The following is a 24,941-nucleotide window of genomic DNA, read 5'->3' on the forward strand; positions in this document are numbered from 1 at the left end:
AGACAAGTCCTCATCATGTGGCTTTGACTATTGGTTGACATATCACCAGTCTACTTTGTGGGAGCTAATACTCTTGTGTGAATTCTGAAATCTGGCTGACTCCAGCAGTATTACACTGGTTTTTCATTGTCTTTTAATTTGCAATGCTTTGACAACACAAAGAAGAAAACTCTTGCGATGTTGTGGTGACTTGGTATTGTCTGAAAGAAGAGTGTAGAAGTATATTACTGATGCTGTTAGTATGACCCCCCCATAGTACTTCACAAGCAGAGAAATATCCAGTAATAATGTAAACTCTTTCAAGGTTTGTTGTGGTGGTTTTTTTTTTCAGATCACAACAGGATTTTATTAATCTTTATTTGGAAAATGTAAACGGCAATATAAGCTTAATAGATTTTCTCATTATCATATCAGATCCCAGGGTATTTTCTGTTATATAAACCTGAGGTTGGTATTATGGGTCAAATTCATACCTGGTGCAAGTGGCTGCAACTCCAGTGGCATTAGTGTTAACTTCAGTGACGTGGATGCTATTGCCAGTAAACAGCATATCAGTTTGGTCACTAGGGCCTGATCCAGTTTCCCTGAGGTCAATGGGAGTCTTTCCATTGACTAGTGCATATTGGACTGGGCCCTAATGACATGGGTTTAATTCATTGTTCATTCTAAACTAGATCTCTGTGACATTTGAAATACAATTATGGGGCTACTGTGGGCAGTGATATGTTCTTATTCCCTATTTAATCCCTGATAATGCAAAACTATCCTTGTCTAGAATTCCATGAGCCTTAAACAGACTGGTCTATTGAAACATCAGTATGGGAGCTGCAAGACCAGATACCTGAAGAAGACATCAAAATCTGAAACGTTATTAATATAATGGCATGACCAAAAATTTCACACTTGAGTGCTTGAAATTTGACTCCTAAATCCATATTTGGACACTTAACTAGAAGGGCCCTAATTTTCAAAGGTGCTCATCAACTGTAGCTCCCACTGACTTCAATGGCAGCTGGCACTGCTTAGCACCTCTGAACATTTAGCTACTTCTATGCAAGTGCTTAAACATAGATTTAGGAGCCTAACCTTAGGCACCCAGGTTTGCAAATTTTGGCTTATTTTCTTCTAAGTACATGTTGAAAAATTGTGAATAGTGTTTGATTCATAGTAATGGTAACAGTAATTGTTTTGGCTCTACAGGGGGAAGAGTACATTGAACTTTATGTATTCGACTGTTCCAGTGTTTGTCTTGCCATATTTCTGTTATTTTTAAAGGAGTAGAAAGAACATGCATAGCAGAACTGTTTATTTTTAAAAGTCAGGCTGAAATACTAATGCAGAGGATGCTTTGGCACCTGGAGTACAGTGGTAAACAGGCACATTAGAGGAAATGATGTTCATTTACAAAAATTCTTGTCTGACATATTAGGAACTGGCCAGTAATGTCTGCATAGCATTTCTAACAGGTTTTTCCCCCTTTTCTCCATAATGTCCAATACAGAATGGGAAGTGTAAGGGAAATGTTGCTTAAGACGGATGAAAATAGTTGATTTTAACTGATCTTTCATTATAGGCCTTTCCCTTGTTTTCAGTTACATTTTAGATTGCTTTATAAAATTGCTTGATTAGTTTTGAAGCCTAGTACATGTAAGAGCCATTCGTGAACGTTTTCCATATGTCCTTGGCCTATGTTTGATGTTGGTCCTTCTCTCGTTAGCATAAAGTTTTATGGATATAAACATAGTAGCTGCTTCTCTCTGAACTTGATCGTGTTCAGACGAGGCTTTAATTAGTGCTTTGGCTGAAGCTCCAAACCTGTGTGAGGCAGCATTGTTTGTTTGAGTCTGACAAACCAAAGTGGAGCGTTGCAAAGTTGATTTGGCTAATGTCTGTATCAGAATCCTGTGACTTTCTATCGCTATGTTGTAAATTCACAGCTAAATGCAAACATCACACATCTCAATGCACAAAGTTACCAGAATTTTGTGGTGAGTGACTGTTCCTGAACCCATATGTAATGAGACTTCCTACGTCTAGATGAGACACTTGGGACTTTAAATCTAAAGTGAATACATTTGTCTTAGCTGCAAGTTATGAACAGATGCTGAGACTGTGTTATTTTTAGCGCACATCTCTTATTTAGCATTGTCGATTGGATTATTACATGGCATTTTGTGACATTACAGCATGAAGGGAACATTGCAAGCTTAGTTGTTTTCCTGTTTGCATAAAATTTGTTTGTTGGTCCAAGTGAAAAATAAAACAAACTTACACAGGAGGGTGGGAAGATGCAAAACACACACAGTTGTCAAAAGGAGAATTCAGACCCTAGCAAAAGTAGATGACAGAGCCCACTATTAAATATTGTGAAAGATGCACAAATTATATGAAATTAATGACTAGTGTGTGTATGCGAGTGTATGCATGCACAGTTTTGTTCTAGTAGCAAGACACTGTCAGCTGCATTAATGACATCTAACTTGAGGCAGCATTTTAACTGAGTCGTGTACGCTGTTTCACTGAAACATTCATAAAATAGAAAAAATACTCGGTGTTCTATGATTTCATTATTAGAACAAGTCAAAGTCTACTAGATCAGCAGTTCTCAACCAGGTGTCTGGGGAACCGTGGGGGGCCACAAGCAGGTTTCAGGGGGGGCCACCAAGCAGGACCGGCATTAGACTCACTGGGGCCTAGGGCAGAAAGCCGAAGCCCTGTCGCGCAGGGCTGAAGCCCGGGGACCAGTGTTCCCTCTAATTTTTTACGTCCATGTGCGGAATGAATTTTTGTATGTACACCAATATGAAAGTGATATGTGACACATCACCTTCATATTGGTGCACATAACAAAATTCATGTGGTGGGGGTGGGGCCGAGGGGTTTGGAGTGAGGGGGGGCTCAAGGCTGGGGAAGAGGGTCTGGGGTGGGGGAGTGAGGCTCTGGGGTGGGTCTGGGAATGAGGAGTTCAGGGTGCGGGAGGGGGCTCAGGGCTGGGCAGAGGGTTGGGTGCAGGGGGTGAGGGCTCTGGCTAGGGGTGAAGGTTCTGGGGTGAGGATGAGGGGTTCAGGGTGAGGGAGGGAGCTCAGGGTTTGGGGTGCAGGAGGGGGCTCAGGGCTGGGGCAGAGTGTTGGGGTGCGGGCTCTGGGGTTGGGCCGGGGATGAGGGGTCTGGAGTGCAGGCTGCCATGGGGCTACAGTGGGGAGAGAGGACTCCCCTCAGCCCTCTGTCACCTTAGCAGCTCGGGGCTGGAGGGGAGGTGCATCTCCCTGGCTGCGGCAGCTCCAGTGGGGCTGGGCCGAGGGAGGGGCTCCTCTTCCCCGGCCGCGGCAAGTCAGGGGCAGGCAACTCCGCGCTGGGGCCAGTGGGGGGAGGGGGAGCGCCTCTCTCCCAGCCGCGGCAGCTCCACACTGGGGCCAGCGCCATGGGAGGGCACAGGGCTTAATAGGCAACTACGCGGCCACGCAACTTAGAGGGAACTTAGCCAGGGACCCGCACCCCGCCACCCCGGAGTGAAGCTGAAGCCTGAGCAACTTAGCTTTGCGGTGCCCTCTGTGGTATGGGGCCCCAGGCAATTACCCGGCTTGCTACCCCCTAACGCCAGCCCTGGCTTTCATATGCACAAAACCAGTTTTGTGGCGCAGGTGGGCCATGACGTTTTTATAGCATGTTGGGAGGGGAGGGTGCCCAGAAAGAAAAAGGTTGTGAACCCCTGTACTAGATTACAGGCCAAATCCTGATCCCACATCAATGGAAAATTCCCATTAACTTATATGGAACTGAGGCAGGAAACAGCCACTTTAAGCACATCTCTGCTCTCTTCTAAATTTGGCTTGATTTTCTTACAGAGCTGCAAAAAGATACATCACACCACCATCCATTTAATATCATCCTGGTAGGACATAGGGTTGCCAACTTTCTAATTGCACAAAACCGAACACTCTTGCCCTGCCCCTACCCCGCCCCTTCCATGAGGCCCCACCCCCACTCACTCCAGCCCACCTCCTTCCATTGCACGCCCTCCGCCACCCTCACTCACTTTCACTGGGCTCGGGGTTGGGGCACAGGCTTACCTCGGGCGGCTCCCGATCAGCGTTGCAGTGGGGGCGCTAAGGCAGTCTGGTTAAGAAATATGGTTAAGTTGAAGTTTGTATCTAAACAATAAGGTCTCAGTCCTGCAAATTTGAGCAAATCCTTAAATTTCAGGACATGAATAGTCTCATTGATAATCATCATAATAGAAAGAGTGTCTCATGAAACATCACTCCTCTCATTCATAGTCACATGGCCCAACTCCCGTCCTATTTATGGTCACGTCATCACTATGGAAACTACAGCCATTTCTTACATAGAAAAATAAGATTATTAGGAAAGAAATTAATGTATTTGTATTAGGGCTGGCAATTAATTGCCGTTAACTCATGCGATTAACTCAAACAAATTAATTGCGATTAATCACAGTTTTAATTGCACTATTAAACAATAGAATAGCAATTGAAATTTATTAAATAGTTTTGGATGTTTTTCTACATTTTCAAATATATTGATTGCAGTTACACCACAGAATACTCACTATATATTTATTTTTTATTACAAATATTTACACTGTAAAAATGATAAACAAAATAAATAGTATTTTTCAATTCACATCATAGAAGTTCTGAAGTGAAATCTCTTTATTGTGAAAGTGCAACTTACAAATGTAGATTTTTTTGTTATATAACTGCATTAAAAAACAAAACAATGTAAAAATTTAAAGCCTATAAGTCCACTCAGTTCTACTTCTTGTTCAGCCAATCGCTAAGAGAAATAAGTTTGTTTACATTTATGGGAGATAATGCTGCCCGCTTCTTATTTACAATGTCACCAGAAAGTGAGAACAGGCATTTGCATGGCACTTTTGTAGCTGACATTGCAAGGTATTTACATGCCAGATATGCTAAACATTCGTATTCCTCTTCATGTTTCAGCCACCATTCCAGAGGACATGCTGATGACACTCGTTAAAAAAATAATGCATTAATTAAATTTATGACTGAACTCCTTGGGGGAGAATTGTATGTTTCGTGCTGTTTTACACGCATTCTGCCATATATTTCATGTTATAGCAGTCTCGGATGATGACCCAACACATGTTGTTTGTTTTAAGAACACTTTCATTGCATATTTGACAAAATGCAAAGAAGGTGCCAATGCGAGATTTGTAAAGATAGCTACAGCACTTGACCCAAGGTTTAAGAATCTGAAGCGCCTTCCAAAAATTGAGAGGGACAAAGTGTGGAGCATGCTTTCAGGAGTCTTAAAAGCACAACACTCTGATGTGGAAACTACAGAACCCGAACCACCAAAAAGGAAAATCAACCTTCTGCTGGTGGCATGTGACTCAGATAATGAAAATGAATATGCGTCGGTCCGCACTGCTTTGGATCGTTATCTAGCAGAACCCGTCATCAGCATGGATGCATGTCCTCCGGAATGGTGGTTGAAGCATGAAGAAACATATGAATTTTTAGCATATCTGGCATGTAAATATCTTGTGACACCGGCTATAATAGTGCCATACGAACGCCTATTCTCATTTTCAGATGACAAGAAGCAGGCAGCATTATCTCCTGCAAATGTAAACAAACTTGTTTGTCTGAGCAATTGGCTGTACAAGAAGTAGGACTGAGTGGACTTTCTAGGCTCTTAAAGTTTTACATTGTTTTATTTTTGAAATCAGTTATTTTTTTGTACATAAATCTACATTTGTAAGTTCAACTTTCATGGCAAAGAGATTGCACTACAGTACTTGTATTAGATGAATTGAAAAATACTATTTGTTTTGTTTTTTACAATGCAAATATTTATAATAAAAAGAAATATAAAGTGATCACTGTACACTTTCTATTCTGTGTTATAATTGAAATAAAAATATTTGAAAATGTAGAAAACATCCAAATATATTTAAATAAATGGTTTTCTATTATTGTTTAACAGCATGATTAATCATGTGATTAATCATGATTGATTTTTTTAATCACACAATTAATGATGATTAATTTTTTTAATCGCTTGACAGCTCTAAGTTTTATATGGGTTTTTCAGTGAGTTAATGATTATTACAGATTTATCTGTATATGAAATAGGTCAGTGGTTTTCAACCTAAGATTTCCAAAGAGGTCTGCACCTCCATTCAAAACATTTTAGGGGTCCACAAATGAAAAAAGATTGAAAACCCAGAAATAGATGAATAGCCCATTTTAGGTGGGAATTAAACCACTGGTGGCAGTGGAGAAAGCATGTTTTATTTTCTGTACAATCTGGAGATCTGGAATGGTTCAATGGGAAACATTAATAACCTGAAGAACAGTCTGCTTCCCTTGCCTCATACAAAAATTAAATCACCAGGATGTTCCCAGTTCACCTTCCTCACAACCATAAGTCAGAGAGCTCCTGGGATCTCAATTTTATCCTGTTCTATACTAAGGTCAGAAATATTATTTGAAAAATCCAACAACTAAGTCTTTAAACCATGATTTGAAGACTTCAGTAACTCAACCAGAGGCTAAGGGTGTATTACAGGAGTGGGTTGGTGAGGTTCTGTGCCATGCAATGGGCAGGAGGTAAGACTAGATGATCAGGATGGACCCTTTGATCTTAATGTCTATGAACTATTAAATAAAATAAATAAGGTAAGTCAGAAACCAGGCTATGGACAGCAACTTCCATACATGCAAATAAAAGCTGCTTATAAGATTGTGATGACTTAACTGCTACCACTGGTGAGGTGTCCAATAATGGAACCAAATGCTGAAATATTTTAAATTAGAATTCAAGTTCTGTCATTTGATATTAGAGGAGTTTATTCCAAAACACAGTTATACAATAGGTTTCCTTTTCAGCTGGAAGCATAACCCAAAAAGCTATTTGGGGGGGGACATTCGCTGTTTGGCCTCAACACCATACTTACCAGGCCCACCAGCTCAGCAAATTACATATGCCACAACATTTTAACAAAGTTCAAGTTCCTGTTTATCTTCTTTCAGTTTCTGTTTTGGGTTTAGTATGGAGTCAGGTACTTTGAAGGTGCAAAAACTCATGTAATTTCAAACTGCGTCCTCCAAAGCTGAGGTTCCTCAGCTGCTCAGTGTGTGTCCACTGACTAATAGGTCTTTTTTCAGCTCACTCTCCTGATAAGTTCTGATTTTCCTTCTTCTTGTTGGACAGCTACATCATCATCTGGAGGAAGCACTTTCTATTTCAGTTCTTCTTTCTGCTCATGGTCTAGAAATAGCTAAGTTAAAAACCTTTGGCCATAGAGTATGGAGAAAACACAGAGAAATTGCAAATAGTTAGTTGACGGATAGCAGCATGAGTGGCAGTGTGATATGATAAATATATGTCATGAAAGGGCTACACACAATGTACCTCTTGTGTATTTGTACATCACCGATTGAACACAGAGATGGCAAACAAGTCATTTACTTGCCTTAGGCTGTACATGGGCAACTGCTTGAAAATATCAGAATCCATAATGTTTAATGACATTTGAATTATTTTGGTCTTTCCAATGCATTGTTGTTAAAGCTAAAATGAAAACAAAAACTTAAATAGAGAATTTGCATTATTTTCTAAAACGATGTTTGGTGATCTTCATGTTGTATGAAAGCCGGATTGACTTCTCCATCCTCAGGTTCAGGGTTGATGGGGTTGGTTCGTACTAATTCATTTGTGCCTGCTTTCCTTCTCCTGTAAGCAAAAAGAACCTGTTAATATATAGGAAGCTGAGCCTCTGCTTTGATCAGGTACTTTTGGATTCTAACAAGAGACTATTGTAAAAAAAAATACTGTATTTCATGTGACTCGTTTTGCAAAAACGAATTACACTGGGCCTATTGACTTTAATGGGAACACGAGGAGGTACATCATATGGTAGAAGTACCCTTGATACAAATAAGTTGTAAAACAATGAACCAATCTTTGTTGTATTGGTTTCCGATCAAAACTATGGTTCAAATAATTCTTATGAAAAAAAGACATGCAAAGCACATTATAGGTCAGCTCCTCCAGTGCATTAGGGTGGCTTGGAACCCAAATAAACAATTTAGGCTTGCTGAAAACCCATCTTCAGGACCAGCTTCGATAATGTTGAGTTGCCAGGCCTCCCACTGCTGGCATATATTATTTAAAATATTACTTACTTTCTTCGGTCTCTCTGCCCAGTGATGATCAAGACAATGGCTCCAATCACAACTACGCCCAGGACCACCCCAAACAGTATTAGCCAGACAGGGACAGGTGGTTCATAAGGTGGTGCCAGTGTTGGAAGAATACCCTCAAACTCCAGAGTTTTGTCATCCAGTTTGAAAGCCTCATTGATTCGTCCCCGAGACATTCTGCCATCAAGAGCACAATCAAATAGATGAATAAATTAAACACAAACAAATCAAATATTTTTGGATTCCTTATAATCCTCTAGGTATTCTAAACTTCCATTGAACTCTTTGCTTGAAGATGCTACTTCAGTACTGGAGTGATAAACTATTTTTCTTTCTGGCATGATACCGCAGTCATACAGCAGCAAGACATGCCAGATTTGCTCTGCTACAAAGACAGTAACTGAAAGCCTGAATTTCTGTAGTAACCAGAACTGACATATTCAGATTTGTTACTGTACACAATAGTATCCCAAATCCTAATCGCCAAACCAAAACAAGACAAGAAACCTTTTGACCTCACTGTCTACTTGCATCTTCTCTCTCTCCTTCCCTTTACCTCTAAGTTCCTTGGATGCCCAGCATACACCACAGCCTTGACTTCCCTTTCTCTGTTTCCCTCTTGGATCCCCTGCAGTCTGCATTTTGCCTTCTTCACTCCAACAAAAATGCTCTCACCAAAGTCTCCAAGGGCCTTTTCCTGGCCATGTCTAAGGTACTTTTCTGTATCTTGATCTTCCTGTTGCTTTTGACAAAGTTTGCAAGAAACTATAACTTCTTTGGCCATATTCTCTCCTAGTTTTCCAATCTCTCTGACCGCTCATCAGCACCTCCTTTGGTTTTTAATTCTCCCCAGCCAGTCCCTCGGGGATTTGTCTTTTGTCCACTCTTCTTTTCTCTCTATATATCATCCACAACCTTATTGTTCACACAGCTTAATTTATTGTCTCTGTGGTAGTATCACAAATCTACTTCTCCATCCTTGATCTCTTCTGTACAGTCTCCCATACCTGGCTTTCTTTCTAACATATCATCCTGAAGGTCCTGCTAAAAATAGCACCTGAATTTACACTAGTTAGGTTAAAATTACATGGGCCATCTATCTTCAAGTTCAGGGCATAAGCTAGTCACCAGCTGGGGTTGGAGAAATGTACCTTCTCCATGGCACAGTACAGTACAACTCGATGGATTCTAGGAGTTTCACGACTTTTCTGTGTCGCCTTATATTGGCAGGTTTGAAAACAACATCAGATTAGACAGGCTATTTATCTTTTTTGATATGACAATTTCTCTCATCCTAATTTTTCCTTATTTTAGTTTTGGGTCACACTTTCTTATAACACCTCCCTCAGTCATTTGAGTATTTATATGGCTCCAACCCTCTTTCATGTTATTTCCTCTAAGAGCAAAATTTCACCTGATGGCTGTTTCCACCTCAGTTTTGGGAACGATGTCAGAGACATTACCAGGCATACTGACAGTAAAATAGAAGGAGATTCTTTGTGTTACAGCTCCTATGTGGATATCTGTGCTCCTGATGGGAAATATAAAAAAAATTGTTTCATGATTAAAGAGATACCCCCAATTAAAATCACATGAATGAAAATCTTGCATCCACTATACCTACAAACAACACCTAGCAGCACAACTTAAGGGTCCATTGCTTGAAAGAGGTATTTTTGTCAACACTTGAGCTTTCAGTTTTGTGTTACTAAGTAATTCTAGATACAGATGTGTTGCCCCAGGATTGAGGCACCCACTGGCATAATCCCTTAAAGCAGCAGTTCTCGACCAGGGGTCTGAGGCCCCCTGGGTGGCCACCAAACAGAGCCAGCATTAGACTCACTGGGGCTCAGGGCAAAAAGCCAAAGTCCAGCCCCACCACCCGAGCCTGAAGGTGAAGCCTGAGCAGCTTAGCTTCGCGGGACACCCTGTGGTTTGTGGCCCTCGGCAATTGCCCTGTTTGCTATCCCCTAATGTCGGCCCTGGCTTTTATATGCAGAAAAACTGCCTGTTGGGGCACAGGTGAGCCGTTGAGTTTTTATAGCATGTTAGGAGGGGCCTCAGAAAAAGAAAGGTTGAGATCCCCTGCCTTAAAGCACCTGGCCAAGCACAGAACAGAGGGGTTGCCCTCACCTGTTTGGGGCAAAATTCAGCTCAGCTTCTTGCACTTTGAACTAAAGAATAAAAACTAGCATTTGGTTGCACCTAGGCCCTGCTGAGAATTTAGCTTAGACATAATGGTGATTGATGTGCTATAAATATGATCAAAAATATTAGGCAGATAGGTCTCTTTGGATGATTTTCTGAGGCTATCTAAAAATCATTCAAAGAGACTTAGCAAGTATAATGCTTTGTTTCTACAAATATCTATTTCTGTTCATAGCCTATGTTAGTAAAGGACTGTTTATTTTAAAATGCAATTAGATTAGGGTAGCATTTATTTATTGTGGGTGACTTTTCAACTCATTCAGATCAATTAACTCATGTTTTGTGGGTCCAAAATTCCTTGGCTATTCAGCATCATGTATATGATACGAGTATTATTGCCTAGAATTTTATATAATTTCATTTTTTATTTTTAATGGAATGTTTCTCCTCTAGGGAAGGTATCTCTATTGTTCTGTTCTTTGGCTATCATAGCCATATTCCCGTGTTAGCATTTGGGCAGCTGTTCTCATGATCAAATCTCACCGTTGGTAAGTGGTAAACTACAGTCTCCTACCTCATCCAAAAATAAAATATCATCTAACTATTGCACAGGTGATGTTTTTCTTTCTATCAAAAGTTCTGAAGATTAAACAGCATGGGACAAAGCAAGTGGCTCCCCTATTATGACCCTCATGTCCTTTCGTATGAAACCACCAGACCTCCTCCAGCTACATTACACAGAAATCACAATTAATTCCACCAGTACATATCCCTGCTGAACCAAAAGCAGTACTGTATGCTCACAGCATGCATAGTCAAATAAAATAACTCACTGGAATGAGACAGTCTGGTTCTTGACCTCTGAGAAATACTTTCTCATGGCATAGGCAATCGATGACTGGAACAAATATAATTCAGTTTCATCCCATTCGTACTACAATATAAAAAACAGACCTTCAACAGAGATTATAATTATGCTGAAAATTACCGTGCATTAAGCAATTACTTTTAAAATACTGCTTCAGTAGTAGTAATTATAATTAGAGCTAGGCAATTTTTTTTTGCCAGAAAATGCAGATTCAGGTTGACCAAAACATTTTGTAACTTTGTGCTGAACCTGCCGAATTGTTTTGGTTGGAAACCATACACACCCCTGCCAAAAAAAAAATTCTTTCATTTTAATATTTCAAAACAACTTTTCATTTCAAAATGTGTTGACTTGACTCAAGCTCCAGTCATGGCTCAGGGCTCCATTGAGCTAGGAGCTGTACAGAAGGTAACAAAGAAGACATTCCCTACCCCATAGAACTCACAGACATTTTACCAGGCAGCACATGACAGGTGGACAAACATTGCGGGAGAATGCGGTAACAAAACGAACAGAACAATGGAAGTCTTGGCTCACCACTTACTTACTTACAAAGGTAATTTACATACCCAAAGTGACTTACAAATATCTGATTAATCTTCATAACTCCCTTCAAGATAGATAAGTGATTGATTCCCTATTTTACAAATGGGGAAAATGATACATACATAAATGGAGTGTCGTGAAGAAGCTCACTGAGGGTACATCTACACTGCAACAAAAGACCCGTGGCATGGCCGCAGCTGGGCCAGGTCAGCTGACTCGAGCTTGCGGGGCTCAAACTGTGGGGCTATAAAACTGCAATGAAGACGTTCAGACTTGGGTTGGAGCCAGGGCCCTGAGACCTTGTGACAGGGAGTGTATCAGAGCCGAGACTCCAGCCCAAGCCTGAATGTTTACACTGCAACTTTTAGCCCCACAGCCTGAGCCCTGCAAGTGTGAGTCAGCTGACCCAGGCTCTGAGAGTTGGTGCCACGGGATTTTCATCTCAGTATACACATACCGTGAGTGAGTCAATTGCTGAGCCAAGCCTAGAATGCAGGGGTTTCTGCATTCCAGTCCCATATCTAGTCCACAGCTGATGCTGTTCCTCTGAACCTGACCATCTTTTCATGTGTTGTCATCTATCTGAAGTGCTGTCATTTTAGGGTATTTATCACCTAAGGCTATTTTGTGTCCCAACTGAATCCCACAAATAGCACCAGGAATATCTATCCCATTTCAACACAAGGGTTCATAATAGCTGAAAAGGTTTTTTTTTGCTTAAAATAACGAGAGGCCAAATCCTAGCCCAGGAGTATTTCCACTGGAGTTATTGGGAGTTTTGTCTGGGAAAGGACTTTATGATTTAGACACTGGTTTCTATTATATAATTTTATACATAAACAGGTCATTTAGTAGGAGACCCAGTTGTTTTTGTCTTTGTATTTTTCTTGTTAAGAATTCTTTGTAGCAATGTTTCTGCATAAGGTATATATTGATTTTTGTGCCCCAAACCAGACAAGTGATTCAAAAACAGCAGAGCATATGTGGTATTTCATAGCAAACTACATGATAAGTCAGATATTAACTCCAATGGAACACAGAAACAGAGAGTGGTGCATCAAGTTAAATAGCTCATCTCTGGCAGGTGCCCCTGCCTGTGCAGGTGGAAAAACCCAGCAATAACTGAGAATGTATCCTACGCAATTGTGCAATGGTGTACGTGGAAGGAAAGTTCATTTTTGACCTCTGTAGCAATCAGTTTATAACTTGAAGCCAGAGCTTTGATTACACTTATATCTTAGCATGCATGCCCATAAATGTTATTATTGGTAATATTATCCAGCCCTGATATGAGGCTCATGGGCATGGTATAAAACTCTAGATACCCCTTATATAATAGCAATTTAAAAAATACAGCTACATTTTTTAACTCTCTTATTTCCTGCTGCAGTGAATTTCATAAAAGGAGGACACATTGGGCTGGTATATGTCAGCCTAGCTCCATGGAAGTGAATGGTGGATTCAGCTAGAGCAGAAGGAAATGCTGCTTCTAAACTCAGACACAGTCAGTAGACCAATTCCTCCGTAAGTATAGTGTAGCACAGCTCCATTGACTTGAATCTACATTACTTCCAGGGACAGGCTCAGTGCTCAGCAGTCAGAAGGACAATGTTCTGATCCAAAGTCCGTTGAAGCCAATGAAGTCTTTGCATTGACTTCAGTGAGTTACAGATCAGGCCCTACAGGACAATAAAGGTGGCTTAAAGCCACTATTGCCCACAAACACCTTCTTCTGAGGTGTGCTGAGCATGCAAAGATAGTACCCCAGGATCTGGCCCTTAGCATTAATGAAAAATACAGCTGTATGGGTTATCTCTGAACTGGCATCTTGTACATTCATTATTTAGCTGATACTACACACAATGCTTTACTTAAGCATTCATAGGAGTTAGCATTGTTTTCTCCTGTAGCTACCACCACAATCCATAATGTCATTGTATTTGCTTTTTTCTAATTTTCCTTTCATCCTTTGCCCCTTTATACTCTACAATATCTATTTTCCACCCCCTAAAAGAACCCCGTGTATTAACAGAGTTTGATTCCACAACCACTGCTTTCATATTTGGCAGTAGAGCTGGTTGGAAAATTTTTGTTGAAATAGTTTTCCATTGCAAAATGCTGTTTCAACTAAACTGATTTATTTGCATGATATTGTATAAATTTCAACATTTCATTTAGAAACTTAAAAAAAATTGAAAATTGAAAAAATGTCCTGTTTTGACATTTTCACAACAAAAAGGTTTAATTTGTAATTCAAAATGACTTTTTGTTTTGAAATTTACTTTATTTTTATAAAAATTAAAAAAAAATTGAAAAGGGCCAGAATCAAAACCACCACATTTCAGATTTATCCAAACAAAACATTTTGATTGACTGAAAATAAATTATTTTTCAAATTTATTTTGCAAAAAAATTCAAAATTTTGGTTTTCAGGATGAATGTTTAGGAAATCTTAAAAAATTTCACAGTATGGAAAAATCTGTTTCCTGACCAGTTCTATTTAGCGGTTCTTTTAGCTTTTTAATTATCTATCTTGTTTTTATAAAATCTATTTTATGATGTTTTCATTCAGAAAAGTATTCAAACAAAGATCTCATGTGCTATTTAAGAGAAAATGTAAGTTTGGCCTCTAATTTTAGAAGAAATTTCCATTTTAAAATACACTTAGTTGTCTACAAGCTGCTGACCTAGCAGTTTGTGTTTCAGCTTTTTATGGTGTGATCACACAGAAGATGCTGACAGAGTGGTTCTGGTTAACATTTAAAAAGGAGTCGGTTTTTAAAAAAGAAGAGACAGATCCTCATATTAAATGGTTTATGAAATATTTTGTCTACAGTTGGCAGAAATTAATTGAGTTCAAAAGGACTGGTCCTGGCAGTCTTTTAAATATATTTTTTTCTCTCTCAGACACTCTAGTAAAGTCAAGTCACAGCCAGAGCAAAGCTGCAAGTGTCTCTACCTGATCAATGTCACCTGAGACGTCAGTACATTCTAAACAGATGCTTAGTGCAATAGATGTAAGTTATATGTGCTGTTCCAAACAAGCTGCTTCTTTAACATAAGCTGTAGTAAACAGACAATGAAGTTCTCAATTTACTTTTTTCACAAAATCCACTGTGCCTCCATTAACTTTGTAGCATTTCCATAACTGGAAGGCAATGCCTCAATCTTTCCTGGACTTTTACCAGCACCAGTGTGTCAGGTGTAATACAATATAGCTGCTGTCATATTTAGAAAGGATTCAGAAGTCAGGTTTGTCAGGAGAGAAGAAGCAGAGGTTTTACACTGTACAACAGCTGGCTAAGGCTGTTCAGGCTTCTAGAACTATTGAGCCAGACCCTCGGCTAGGGTAAGTCAGTGTAGCTCCACTGACTTCAACAGAGCTACACTAAATTACACTGGCTGCGGGATTGGACCATGTAGTACACAAGGGAGATGGCTAGAGGCTTAACCCAGGCATTAGCATGGGACCTGAAGCTGTACTCAGTGACATAAAGCAGGGATGTCACTGACTTTGATGGGCACAGGATTAGGCCCATAGTCACTCCCAGGCTCACATTACACTGTCTCCATTGCACAGTCAGTCCCTGACTTGATACAGGATGCCTTATCTGACAGCTGTGACCATGAAATGGTCTAATACAGCAGTTTGCTGTGTACTTAGCCCCACTTCTAAGCACCTGTAAGATACAGGTTTGAGCATTGGCCTGCTAAACCCACAGTTCTGAGTTCAATCCTTGAGGGGGCCACTTAGGGATCTGGGGCAAAAATCTGTCAGGGACAGTACTTGGTCCTGCTGTGAAGGCAGGGGGACTGGACTCAATGACCTTTCAAGGTCCCTTCCAGCTCTATAAGATACATATATCTCCATATTAGCCTAATGTTCTTGACTGCTGCAAATCAGCACTTATTAGGCCAGATTCACTTGTACACTCTCTAGCTATTTTGTGACGCAAAAAAGTGGTAAACCCAGCATAGCCAACCAGTTAAACTGGAATTTGGGCTGCTTTGCAATGTCTGGGCAGTACACAGCAGCTGAATGTGTCCCATTATGAGCTGCGGCAAGTCCTATGTAGGAATCTTCCCAACATGCCTACACACTAGTTAACACGTGTTACCAAGATCCCTTGCTGAACTACAAGGTTTCAGAATCATTTACTTGTGTAGAAGGAGTGTCAGAGCAGAAATGTATTTAGTGGACAATGTTTATGTGCTTGTTTTGCAGCTTGGGACCATATCTTACAGTCATTCAAATTAAGTACTGTAAATGAGATTGTTTTACAGCCACTCAGTTGCACCATACAAGAGCATGATGACAAAAACCAGGCACAAAATGGTGTTAAGTTAACCATTAACTATAATGGCTAATAAATGTGTTGTAATATGGAGCCTTTTAGTGGTGTTTCTATCACCACTGAATGACATCTAACTCAACTCAGGGGGACTGGAGGCAAAAAATTTTTTATTAGGGCTTGCATGCAAGAGAGTGACAGAACTGAAAGAGTGTGGGTTTGTGTGAGAAATAATAACATATTTGTGTAACCTTCCTAGACCAATAGGTTCCTGAATTTCATCTGAATTTCAAATTTGAGTGTTTGGATACATAAGCAATAAGCACCTGCCTGATGACCCAATTTTACTTGGAAAAATGCTCATGCTTTGACGGCAATGACAAGCTTTCACAGGAAGGAAGGGTCTGTGCACTATTCCACTGAGAGTACCACGAAGAAGGAAAACTAGAATAAGGGTACGTCTTCACTTACATCCGGGTCCGGATGTAAGCAATCGGTTTTCTGAGTTCGATTTATCGCGTCTGGTTAAGACGCGATAAATCGATCCCGGATCGATCCCGGAAGTGCCCCGGATCGATCCCGGAAGTGCTCGCCGTCGACGCTGGTACTCCAGCTCGGCGAGCGGAGTACGCAGCATCGAAGAGGGAGCCTTCCTGCCGCGTCTGGACCGCGGTAACTTCGGACTAAGGTACTTCGAATTCAGCTATGTTATTAACGTAGCTGAATTTGCATACCTTAGTCCGAAGTGGGGGGGTTAGTGTAGACCAGGCCTGAGGAGCAAATCCGCAGCCAAATGCCCAGCCTTGGCAGATTGGCTGAGTTAGCAGTGAGCCAATCCTCCAGCACAATGTTGAGGGAAGTACCATTTTTTGCCTACTAGCTACTGCACTCCAGAAACATAACAGTAAGGACATTTGGGCATCTGAGCTGGAGCATAGACAGGGAGGAAGGTGTGAGGAGGTTTGCAAGGTTTATCAGGGCCTGGAAAAATGACATCAAATATGCAAACAAATTGCTAGAAAGAGCAATCATATTGTTTGTAACGGAGAGCATCCAATACCTCCTGTATAGAATTCAGCTAGATATTTCCATGTTGATCTATGATTTGTTAAACAAAACATGACATAGTAACAGAATGAATACACTGATCTGGATTTACTCACTGGATTGTTCCCAAGTGCTGATTTCAGACTGATCCTCACTTTGATTGCATTGCTAGAATCTGATTTAAAAAGAAAAGAAGCATTGTATCAGAACTGCAAAGTCTTTTCCATAAAGCTACTGCATAGCAACTGAGACGATGAGGTGATTTTGTTTTACTGATAGTTTTTACCCTCCTTGGGCTAATAAGGGTATCAGACACAACACTGTTCTCAGCCACTAGGATATGCTGCATTCTCCCATCCTGACTGTGGCTACAGGTGTGTGTCTCACGTGTGCTTCAGCATTTGATGTAGTGATGCTGGGCTGAATAAAGCATTTTACTCCTCTTCCCACTTTTTGGGCACCCTTTTTGATATGGCCAGCAATGGAGAGCCAGGGAGAGATGACATTTAACATTCCAAACTGGCTTGCCCACCCTGAGCCTGATCGCTGTTCCAGCTCTGATGACCGAAAGTCTAGATGAGTTCTCACCAGCCCGGCAGATGTGAAGCATGCTCAGTAGTCTCAAGCAATGGTTATAACTGAAGAGCTGAAACTGATCAGTACCTACAAACCCAAACCACTATTCTCCCTTCATTCTGTTTATCCGTCCTGAGTTTTTAGCACTGCCAGTGTAAAAAAGCTTTTTGAAGTGCCCTTTGTCAATAATTCATTATCAGGGTCAAGTGCTCAGTTTCTGGGAATCAGGTGAAGCTGTGACAGGTGGCTGATGGCCACCATGGTCCCTGAGTATGCTGACTCTCCAGCTTTGGGAGTGATGAAGTCAATGCACTTTTGCATGAACAACTCTAACTGCTGGGTCCCAGGGCCATAGAATTTGCCTGTTGCCTCTCCCAACTGCCAGATTCAACAACTGCGGAAAGAGAAAGGGGGCGTGGGTTAAGGAGAAGTTGTATTGTCAAGCATTCTGAATTGCATATAAAACCATTACATACATGGAGTCCAGAATGTGTTCCAACCAACAGATCTGCCACTATTGTTCTTTATCAGCCACTGATGTAAGGGTTCAAAGTAGTGGAGCAAGGGTGTTGCATTCATCTTTTTTTCTCCTGTTATACTTTCTAGTGCCTGGGTCCAGGGCTGTGATCTCCCTAAGACAAGCATGTCCCTGGGTATGGAAGGATCAAAAATTATTGCTAGGTTCCATCTGTGCACAGATTATATGTACGCACTCATATTAATGCAAATAAATTCCCTTCTCATTGATAGGAGACTAAACCCCTATGGGTCAGATCCTCAGCTGGTATAAATCTGCATAACTCCAGTGGAATTAGGTGAGGAAACAGACTTTAATGTAGAGCCAAGTTTATCCCTAGTGTAACCCCATTGGCTTCAATAACTTAAGTGGCTTTACAGCCAGGATGAATTTGGCCCAGTTATATTCAGTCTCCTTTTATATAACAAATTGTGTGCTTTGTTACCGCAGTTTGTGACCAGCTGCCGTGGAATTAGTAATGTCACATGTGTAAAGAGGACCTGTATGGTTAGCAGCCTTGCAAAGTGCCTCCTGAAACTGGAACTGATAAATGGTCCTTGTGTAATATCTAAAAGAAAAGAAAAAAAGAACAAAAGCCATACTTTGTGTTACCCATCTCACACTGGAGCAGCAAATAGCCTTGCCCTTTGGAATGGGCCGCAATTTAGATTACCGCTCCTGCTAGTGACACTGGGCACTTTGGAGAGAAAGACAAAACACTAATGACAGGCTGGGCCTAACATCCTGATAATGTTCAAATGCCAAAATCAAACACAGCATAAGAGCCGAGATGTGCTCTCCGTTACAATGGGCCCTAGCTGGAGTAAGTGGGGTTACAGAGACTCTGATTCTCCACTCCAGCTGAGATCGATTGGATGGAGGAGCCCCAGGGAGCCAGATGCAGCTCTCTGAGTCAGGGACATCCCTAATGTATGTCATTGGCACTAGCTACTGATCCTTCAGGGGCCTGTTCCACTGGTTCTTTAGGAACCTGACTCCAGTGAAGGACTTCCAAGGTGCTTCCTCCTTCCCCTTATGGTGAGGGTCAGAGAGGCAGCTGGCACAGGAAACAACAGAGCCATCTCCACCAACATTACACTGCTGTGCAGAAAGCTCCTCTGCACAGCAAGGAATTGCTACTGGGCATCTCCAGTCACATTGCATCGTGTGAGAATCCGGCCCTACAAATGTAACTAGTCTGCAGGTCTGATCCAAAGCCCATTGAAGTAAGTGGAAAGATTCCCATTGACTTCAGGAGGCCTTAGGCCAGGGCCTAACCAAAAGAAGAATTTGGCCGTAACACTCTAAATGAAATATTTAGCACACAGCTGCTTGTCATCTAGGAGTTAAATGATGGTGATAAGGATACCTTATGAAAGAGTAATCATTGGCCACATGGAACAGAGCAGCAGGGTCACAGTACGTTTCATCATGAGGCAGTGGTTCAACCACACCCACTATTGCTCGCCTGTGGATAGGGGAAGAAAAAATTAGAGGCATTTCCATTACGAGTTCTTGAGAAAAAAATATACTGACCTTTCCACATAACAGCTGCTGTTTGTAGCAGTCATCACTGTTGGCATCTCCCTTACCTTCCAAATACAGACATCACAAAGCTAAATAAACTAGGCTCCTAAACTGCTATTGATCTGTGCATGGAACTACTGTGCATGGGATTATTGGACCTAAACATTTAACCCTGACTGGAAATTCAAATGTAAGAAGTGAGTGAAAATGTCACAATAATCTATAACTTTTTTCCAGTTTGAAAATTAACCATGGTAAACAGGTTTTTTTATGATAAATGTTATGAATAAATGCAAGAAGACCAGGCAGAGCAACTAGACTAGTCCAAACAAAAAGAGGCGACTGATATCACTCAAGGACTATTGAAATGATGCTTTGTAAAAACAGAAGAGGTGTAGTCTGAAATTAATGAGCTAAAATTGGTGTGGCGGATATTTGGCCTAATTGGTGGACAAAATACAAGGGGATGAACTATGCTGCTCACTTTTCTCTTTGGGGGGTTTCTTAAAAAAAGACTTTGAAAAAAAATTCATCTCCTTTTCCACCTTGTATCCCAGTTGGTCTCGTCTGCTCTCATCTTCTCTGACCCCATGATAGAAGGAGCTGACCAGACTTCCTTCCTGAGAGGAAGGCCACTAGGCCTTGCTAGTGTTCAAATAACTTTGTTTTTCACTTGTGAGTCCTGGAAATCATATCATGACATCCAGGCCTCAGCCCATCAGTGGGAATACTTAATTGCCAGCATTGCAAAGGCACATAAGATCCTGTTCTGTTCCATTCCTCGTGTTGCTTTCCCCCTTCCTCCTATCCTATCTCTTAGTTTTCATTTTTTCATCAAATCCTGAAATCAACTGCATTGCATCAGTACAGTGGGATAAGATGACCACGATCCTGTCCTGTTTAAGGAGAAAAGACCCAACCAGATTATGTCCCTGACCAGAATGTGAACCACGGTCCAAGCACCAGGTACCCTGATCAGCCTGCCAGCCAAAGCATCCATTCGTGACTCACCAGCCTTCCAGTGTTCCAAAGACATCAACAAAAGCCATATTTCCCTCACCTTCTCTGTCCCATCTCTCCTCTACCTTGTGTCTGCGTGTTTGTTAGAAACAGGAGGCATTTTACCCAACAGGACTGAAAGTGAAATTAACCCTTTCCTTTTCATCAAAGAAAATTTGTTCTGCAAATAGAAGACTCTGATATTTTGCCTCCAAATGGAGAGAAACTTTAAAGGTTTAAGTTAAATTTGCATATCACTCAATGTCATTTTCAGTATAAGTACTTGTTTTAATTTATTCTTCTTCCATGTGTTTCAACTTTAGAATGAATACTTTTGGGTGTTTGCTAAGGAACTGAGTAAAACCAAGGCTTCAGTAGAAAAAAACTCCAAAGCTAAGTATCTATGTTTTAATGTTGGACTGTGAAAGAGTTTATAACACGGCTAACGTTTTTTTCCTTTGAGTTCAATACCACAAAACTCACAGTGATGTCAATGGTGGCACTGCTTCAAAATGAATAGCAGGATATGGTCCTTTGACATAAAAGATTAAAAACCAAAGGATTTATGTTAGGATGGGGTAGGAAAGGTAAAATCACTGTTGTAAAATATTCCACAGTCAATTAGCTTCACACAGCACTCATAGCCCATTGAACCAAAGACACCATGATGAGGTGTCTACCCCATGCAAGGCCTGAATAGAGAGAAGGGCCAATTAACCTTGTGACAGGTTGCACCTGGGGGAGAGTCAGGGTTGAAAAGCTCTAATTGATGATGAAGCCCAGGCTAAACTGCTATAAAAACCAGGAAGAAGAAAGTAAGAGGGGGGGCTGCAGTAGAGAAGGCTGATAGTCACCTTTTGGGCTTGGAGGGGAAAAGGAGGAAACTGGGGATGAATTGAAGCCCTGGGATCCAGGCCCTGAGGGAAGGGCATATCCAGAGGAGTGTTGAAAAGGAGCCTGATAGGGATGAAGTAGGAAGCATCCCAGGGAAACAGCAGCAAGGTTTTGGACAGTGCAGAATTTGTCCGCTGGTTGTAGGGTCCCTGGGCTGGAACCTGGCATAATGGGCAGGCCTGGGTTCCCCTACCAGCCACTGGGGAAGTGGCACAGAGTGGGCAGTGGAGCAGAAGACTGCCTAGGATAGTCATCCAATGGGATTTTGATCCCCCAGAAAAGGAGGATTATAGTGACCTGACCACAGGGCCAAGCCATGAAAAAGGAATACCCTGAGTGATAAAGAGGGAGTAATCTGATGAGAGAGAGAGAGAGACACCATTGGGTGCAAAACGGAAGTAGGTGGTGTCAGAGTGGTCGTGAGCTAATCCCCAATGGGCCACAAGGAGGCACCACAGCAACGAGTAGCAAACCCTGTGACAAATTTGGTGACGAATGTGGGCACGATAGTCATCCCTAAGACAAGTGGAGTGAGAAACTATGCTTGTTGGTTACCTCTGAGATGAGGGGACTGTGCATAACAGTCACCACTGATACAAGGGGAAAGTGAGGGGCCACAACAGTCACAGAAGAAGTAAAGGGACAATGGAGCTGCTGCATGTGGAGGCCTTTTTTGGAGAAGGCCTGTATACCCTCCTGAAATGGACGCAGAGTTTTTGCTCCCATTTAAAGGGGATGAAAAACAATCCATGGGGCTCCAGGCACTACTTCTGCAGGTCCTGCAGAACCAGCAGAGACAGTGGAAGGCCCAGTTATATCTGCAGGGGTATTTAATGAAGCTGGCAGAAAAGCGAAAATCTTTATTTAAGATCCTATGGAAAGAAGTGAGCTAGGGCTGAAGAGGCTGGGAACAGAAAAAATGTTCTGAGCCCAGAGGCCTGGTCATGAGTGTGTATTACACCTGTGGGCAGAGGGGACAGCTGAAAAGGGAATGCCCCTGTGTGTATCAGGACAAGAAGTCTTGCCTGGAAGGGAGGGATGCAGGAAAGCCCAAAAGAGTCCCACCTGCGGAAGAAGTAGGAAAAGGAGGGACCTGTTTTGTCTGTGGGAAATGGGGACACATGCAGAGGCACTGTCTTCACAAAAAAAGAAACTAGCAGAAAAAGAGCAAAGTATCAAGAAAGGAATGGAAGGATGAGTCAGAGGCCCATAGAAAGTGCACAAAGGTTGTAGAGAGGGCCTAGAGGGTGGCTGTGAGTATAGAGGGTGAGAAGAAATTGGAGGGAAGAAAGAGTCTGCCAAAGACAAAGTTAAAGGATATAAGGACAAATACGGAGAGTAACCAGAATGCAGTGGGAACTCAGACCCGGGGAGAAAGGAGCCAGGGAAAAGGCTACAAGAGAGGCTGACAGCTGCAGAGTAAGCCTTGCAAGTGGCTTTGCAAGACTTAGAATTCCAGAGGGAAAAGTTTCAGGACACCATGGAGGAGAAGGGTAGACTGTTCCTTATGGTTGGCAACCTGGAACAGAAGCAAGATAACTAGCTCCAACAACTCCAAGGGGAGAGGCATCCATACCCTCCCACTCCAGCCTGTAACCCTGGGGGGTATGTGATAGGGTGTCTGCCCCACACAAGGCCTGAGTAGAGAGAAAGGGCCAATTACCCCTGTGACAGGCTGCACCTGGGAGAGAGTCAGGGCTGATAAGGTCTAATTGCTGAAGCCAAGCTGGGCAACGGGCAGGCTAAGCTGCTATAAAGTATAGAGTAAAGAAGATAAAAAATAGAGAGTAAGAGGTGGGCTGCAGTAGAGAAAGCAGATAGTCACTTTCTGGGCTTAGAGAAGGAAAGGAGGAACCTGGGGGAGAATAGAAACCCTGAGATCTGGGCCCCGAGGAAAGGGCATACCCAAAGGAGGGTGGAAAAGGAGCCAGACAGAAGCAAAGTGGGAAGCAGCCCAGGGAAAGAGCAGCAAGGTTTTGGACAGTGCCGACCTTGGCCACTGGTTGTAGGATCCCTGCCTAGTACCTGGGCTAATGGGCGGGCCTGGGTTCCCTCCTAGCCACTGGGGAAGTGGCACAGACAGGGCAGTGGAGCAGAAGACTGCCTAGGACAGCCATCCAATGGGACTTTGATACCCCAGAAGAGGAGGACTATAGTGACCTGACCAAAGGGCCAAGCTATGAAGAGAGAGCACCCGGAGTGGTGAAAAGGGAGTAACCTGACTCCAGAGAGAGAGAGTGTGAGTGATACCCCAGGGTGAGAAACCAAAGGAGAGAGCATCAGACTGGTCATGAGCTAATCCCCAGAAGGAGGTGCCACAGAGGTGAGTTGTGAACCTTGTGAGAGACACCCATTACACTGAATGGGCTTGGGAGCAGGTCCCAGAAAGTGCATTAGTGATATTGAGCAACATCCTCTGAGGTAAGTGAATACCATTAGTATCTCCATTTTACACATGGGGTAACTGTGAAACACTGAGAAGTTACAAGGTCTGTGACAGAGATGGGATTAGAAAACAGATCTCTTGCCTGCTGTGCCTTTGGAATGGAGATGAAATATAGCTCCTTTTTTTCCCTCCTGAAGAGCTGATTTCCCAAACTGTACCATGGAGACAGACCTATTTCAGCATACCTAAATCTCTGAAACTGCAGACATTTAGTCCATACAGGTGTATGAAGACCAAGAACATCATCTACCAGTGGATAGCATTGCAGTGCCACTGAGACAGATCTGTTTACTTTTGCTAAATAATTTGGCATTCCCCTCCACTTCCCTGATGTCTCTAGTACTCCTGAAAATGAAAACTGAACCATTCCTTAAACCCTCTTTCCCAAAAGTTCTTCCTGTTTCCCCACACTTACTTCATCTCCCACCACTTCTTCATCCACTCATCTTTTGGAATGTCACCTCTAAATACCATCCATCGCCACTTCTCTAGCATGTAAGTAAAAGGCATTGTTCCAACAATAGTGAGGGCTTGTTTGAGTAGGAAGTTGATATCCGTTTCTGAAAAAAGAGCACAATGTAACTGTTAAGGTGATGATGAATACATGACCAGGCTACTAATGTTGCTTCCTTCACCATACATAGCTAATGAGTACATCTGCTTAGAAAATTTTAGTGAAACACAAAAAACCCAAAGAAACCCAGGAAGATATTGTTATGCAAATTTGTACATTTTTTTCTCTTTTTGCTCCAGTTCTACTTTCTAAACATTCATAATCCCTGTGGCTTTTGTTGCAACATTATTTTGTTGTATTGATTTAGTTGAGATTTAGTTGAGAGTTGATTTAGAGTTCGGATCCAAATCCTAATCTAAATTCTGGAGG

At 41.9% G+C, this 24,941-nt stretch overlaps 1 protein-coding gene across 1 annotated transcript in view; it reads right to left on the reverse strand.

Moving 5' to 3' along the window:
- Window positions 1-7,610: 7,610 nt before the first annotated feature.
- LOC112103828 (angiotensin-converting enzyme 2) overlaps window positions 7,611-24,941 on the reverse strand; it is a 38,050-nt gene continuing 20,719 nt past the window's right edge. The window contains exons 10-18 of the mRNA XM_026649133.1: window positions 24,474-24,618; window positions 19,562-19,660; window positions 18,638-18,760; window positions 18,152-18,324; window positions 17,216-17,274; window positions 11,180-11,280; window positions 9,613-9,729; window positions 8,181-8,375; window positions 7,611-7,728 (exon numbers count right to left, since the gene is read on the reverse strand). Of these exons, the coding sequence (XP_026504918.1) occupies window positions 7,611-7,728; window positions 8,181-8,375; window positions 9,613-9,729; window positions 11,180-11,280; window positions 17,216-17,274; window positions 18,152-18,324; window positions 18,638-18,760; window positions 19,562-19,660; window positions 24,474-24,618 (1,130 nt within the window). The remainder of the gene's footprint in view (window positions 7,729-8,180; window positions 8,376-9,612; window positions 9,730-11,179; window positions 11,281-17,215; window positions 17,275-18,151; window positions 18,325-18,637; window positions 18,761-19,561; window positions 19,661-24,473; window positions 24,619-24,941) is intronic.

Source organism: Terrapene carolina, unplaced genomic scaffold (genome assembly GCF_002925995.2).
Source record: "Terrapene carolina triunguis isolate 2854851 unplaced genomic scaffold, T_m_triunguis-2.0 Scaffold23, whole genome shotgun sequence".
In the NCBI taxonomy this organism is placed as follows: domain Eukaryota; kingdom Metazoa; phylum Chordata; order Testudines; family Emydidae; genus Terrapene; species Terrapene triunguis.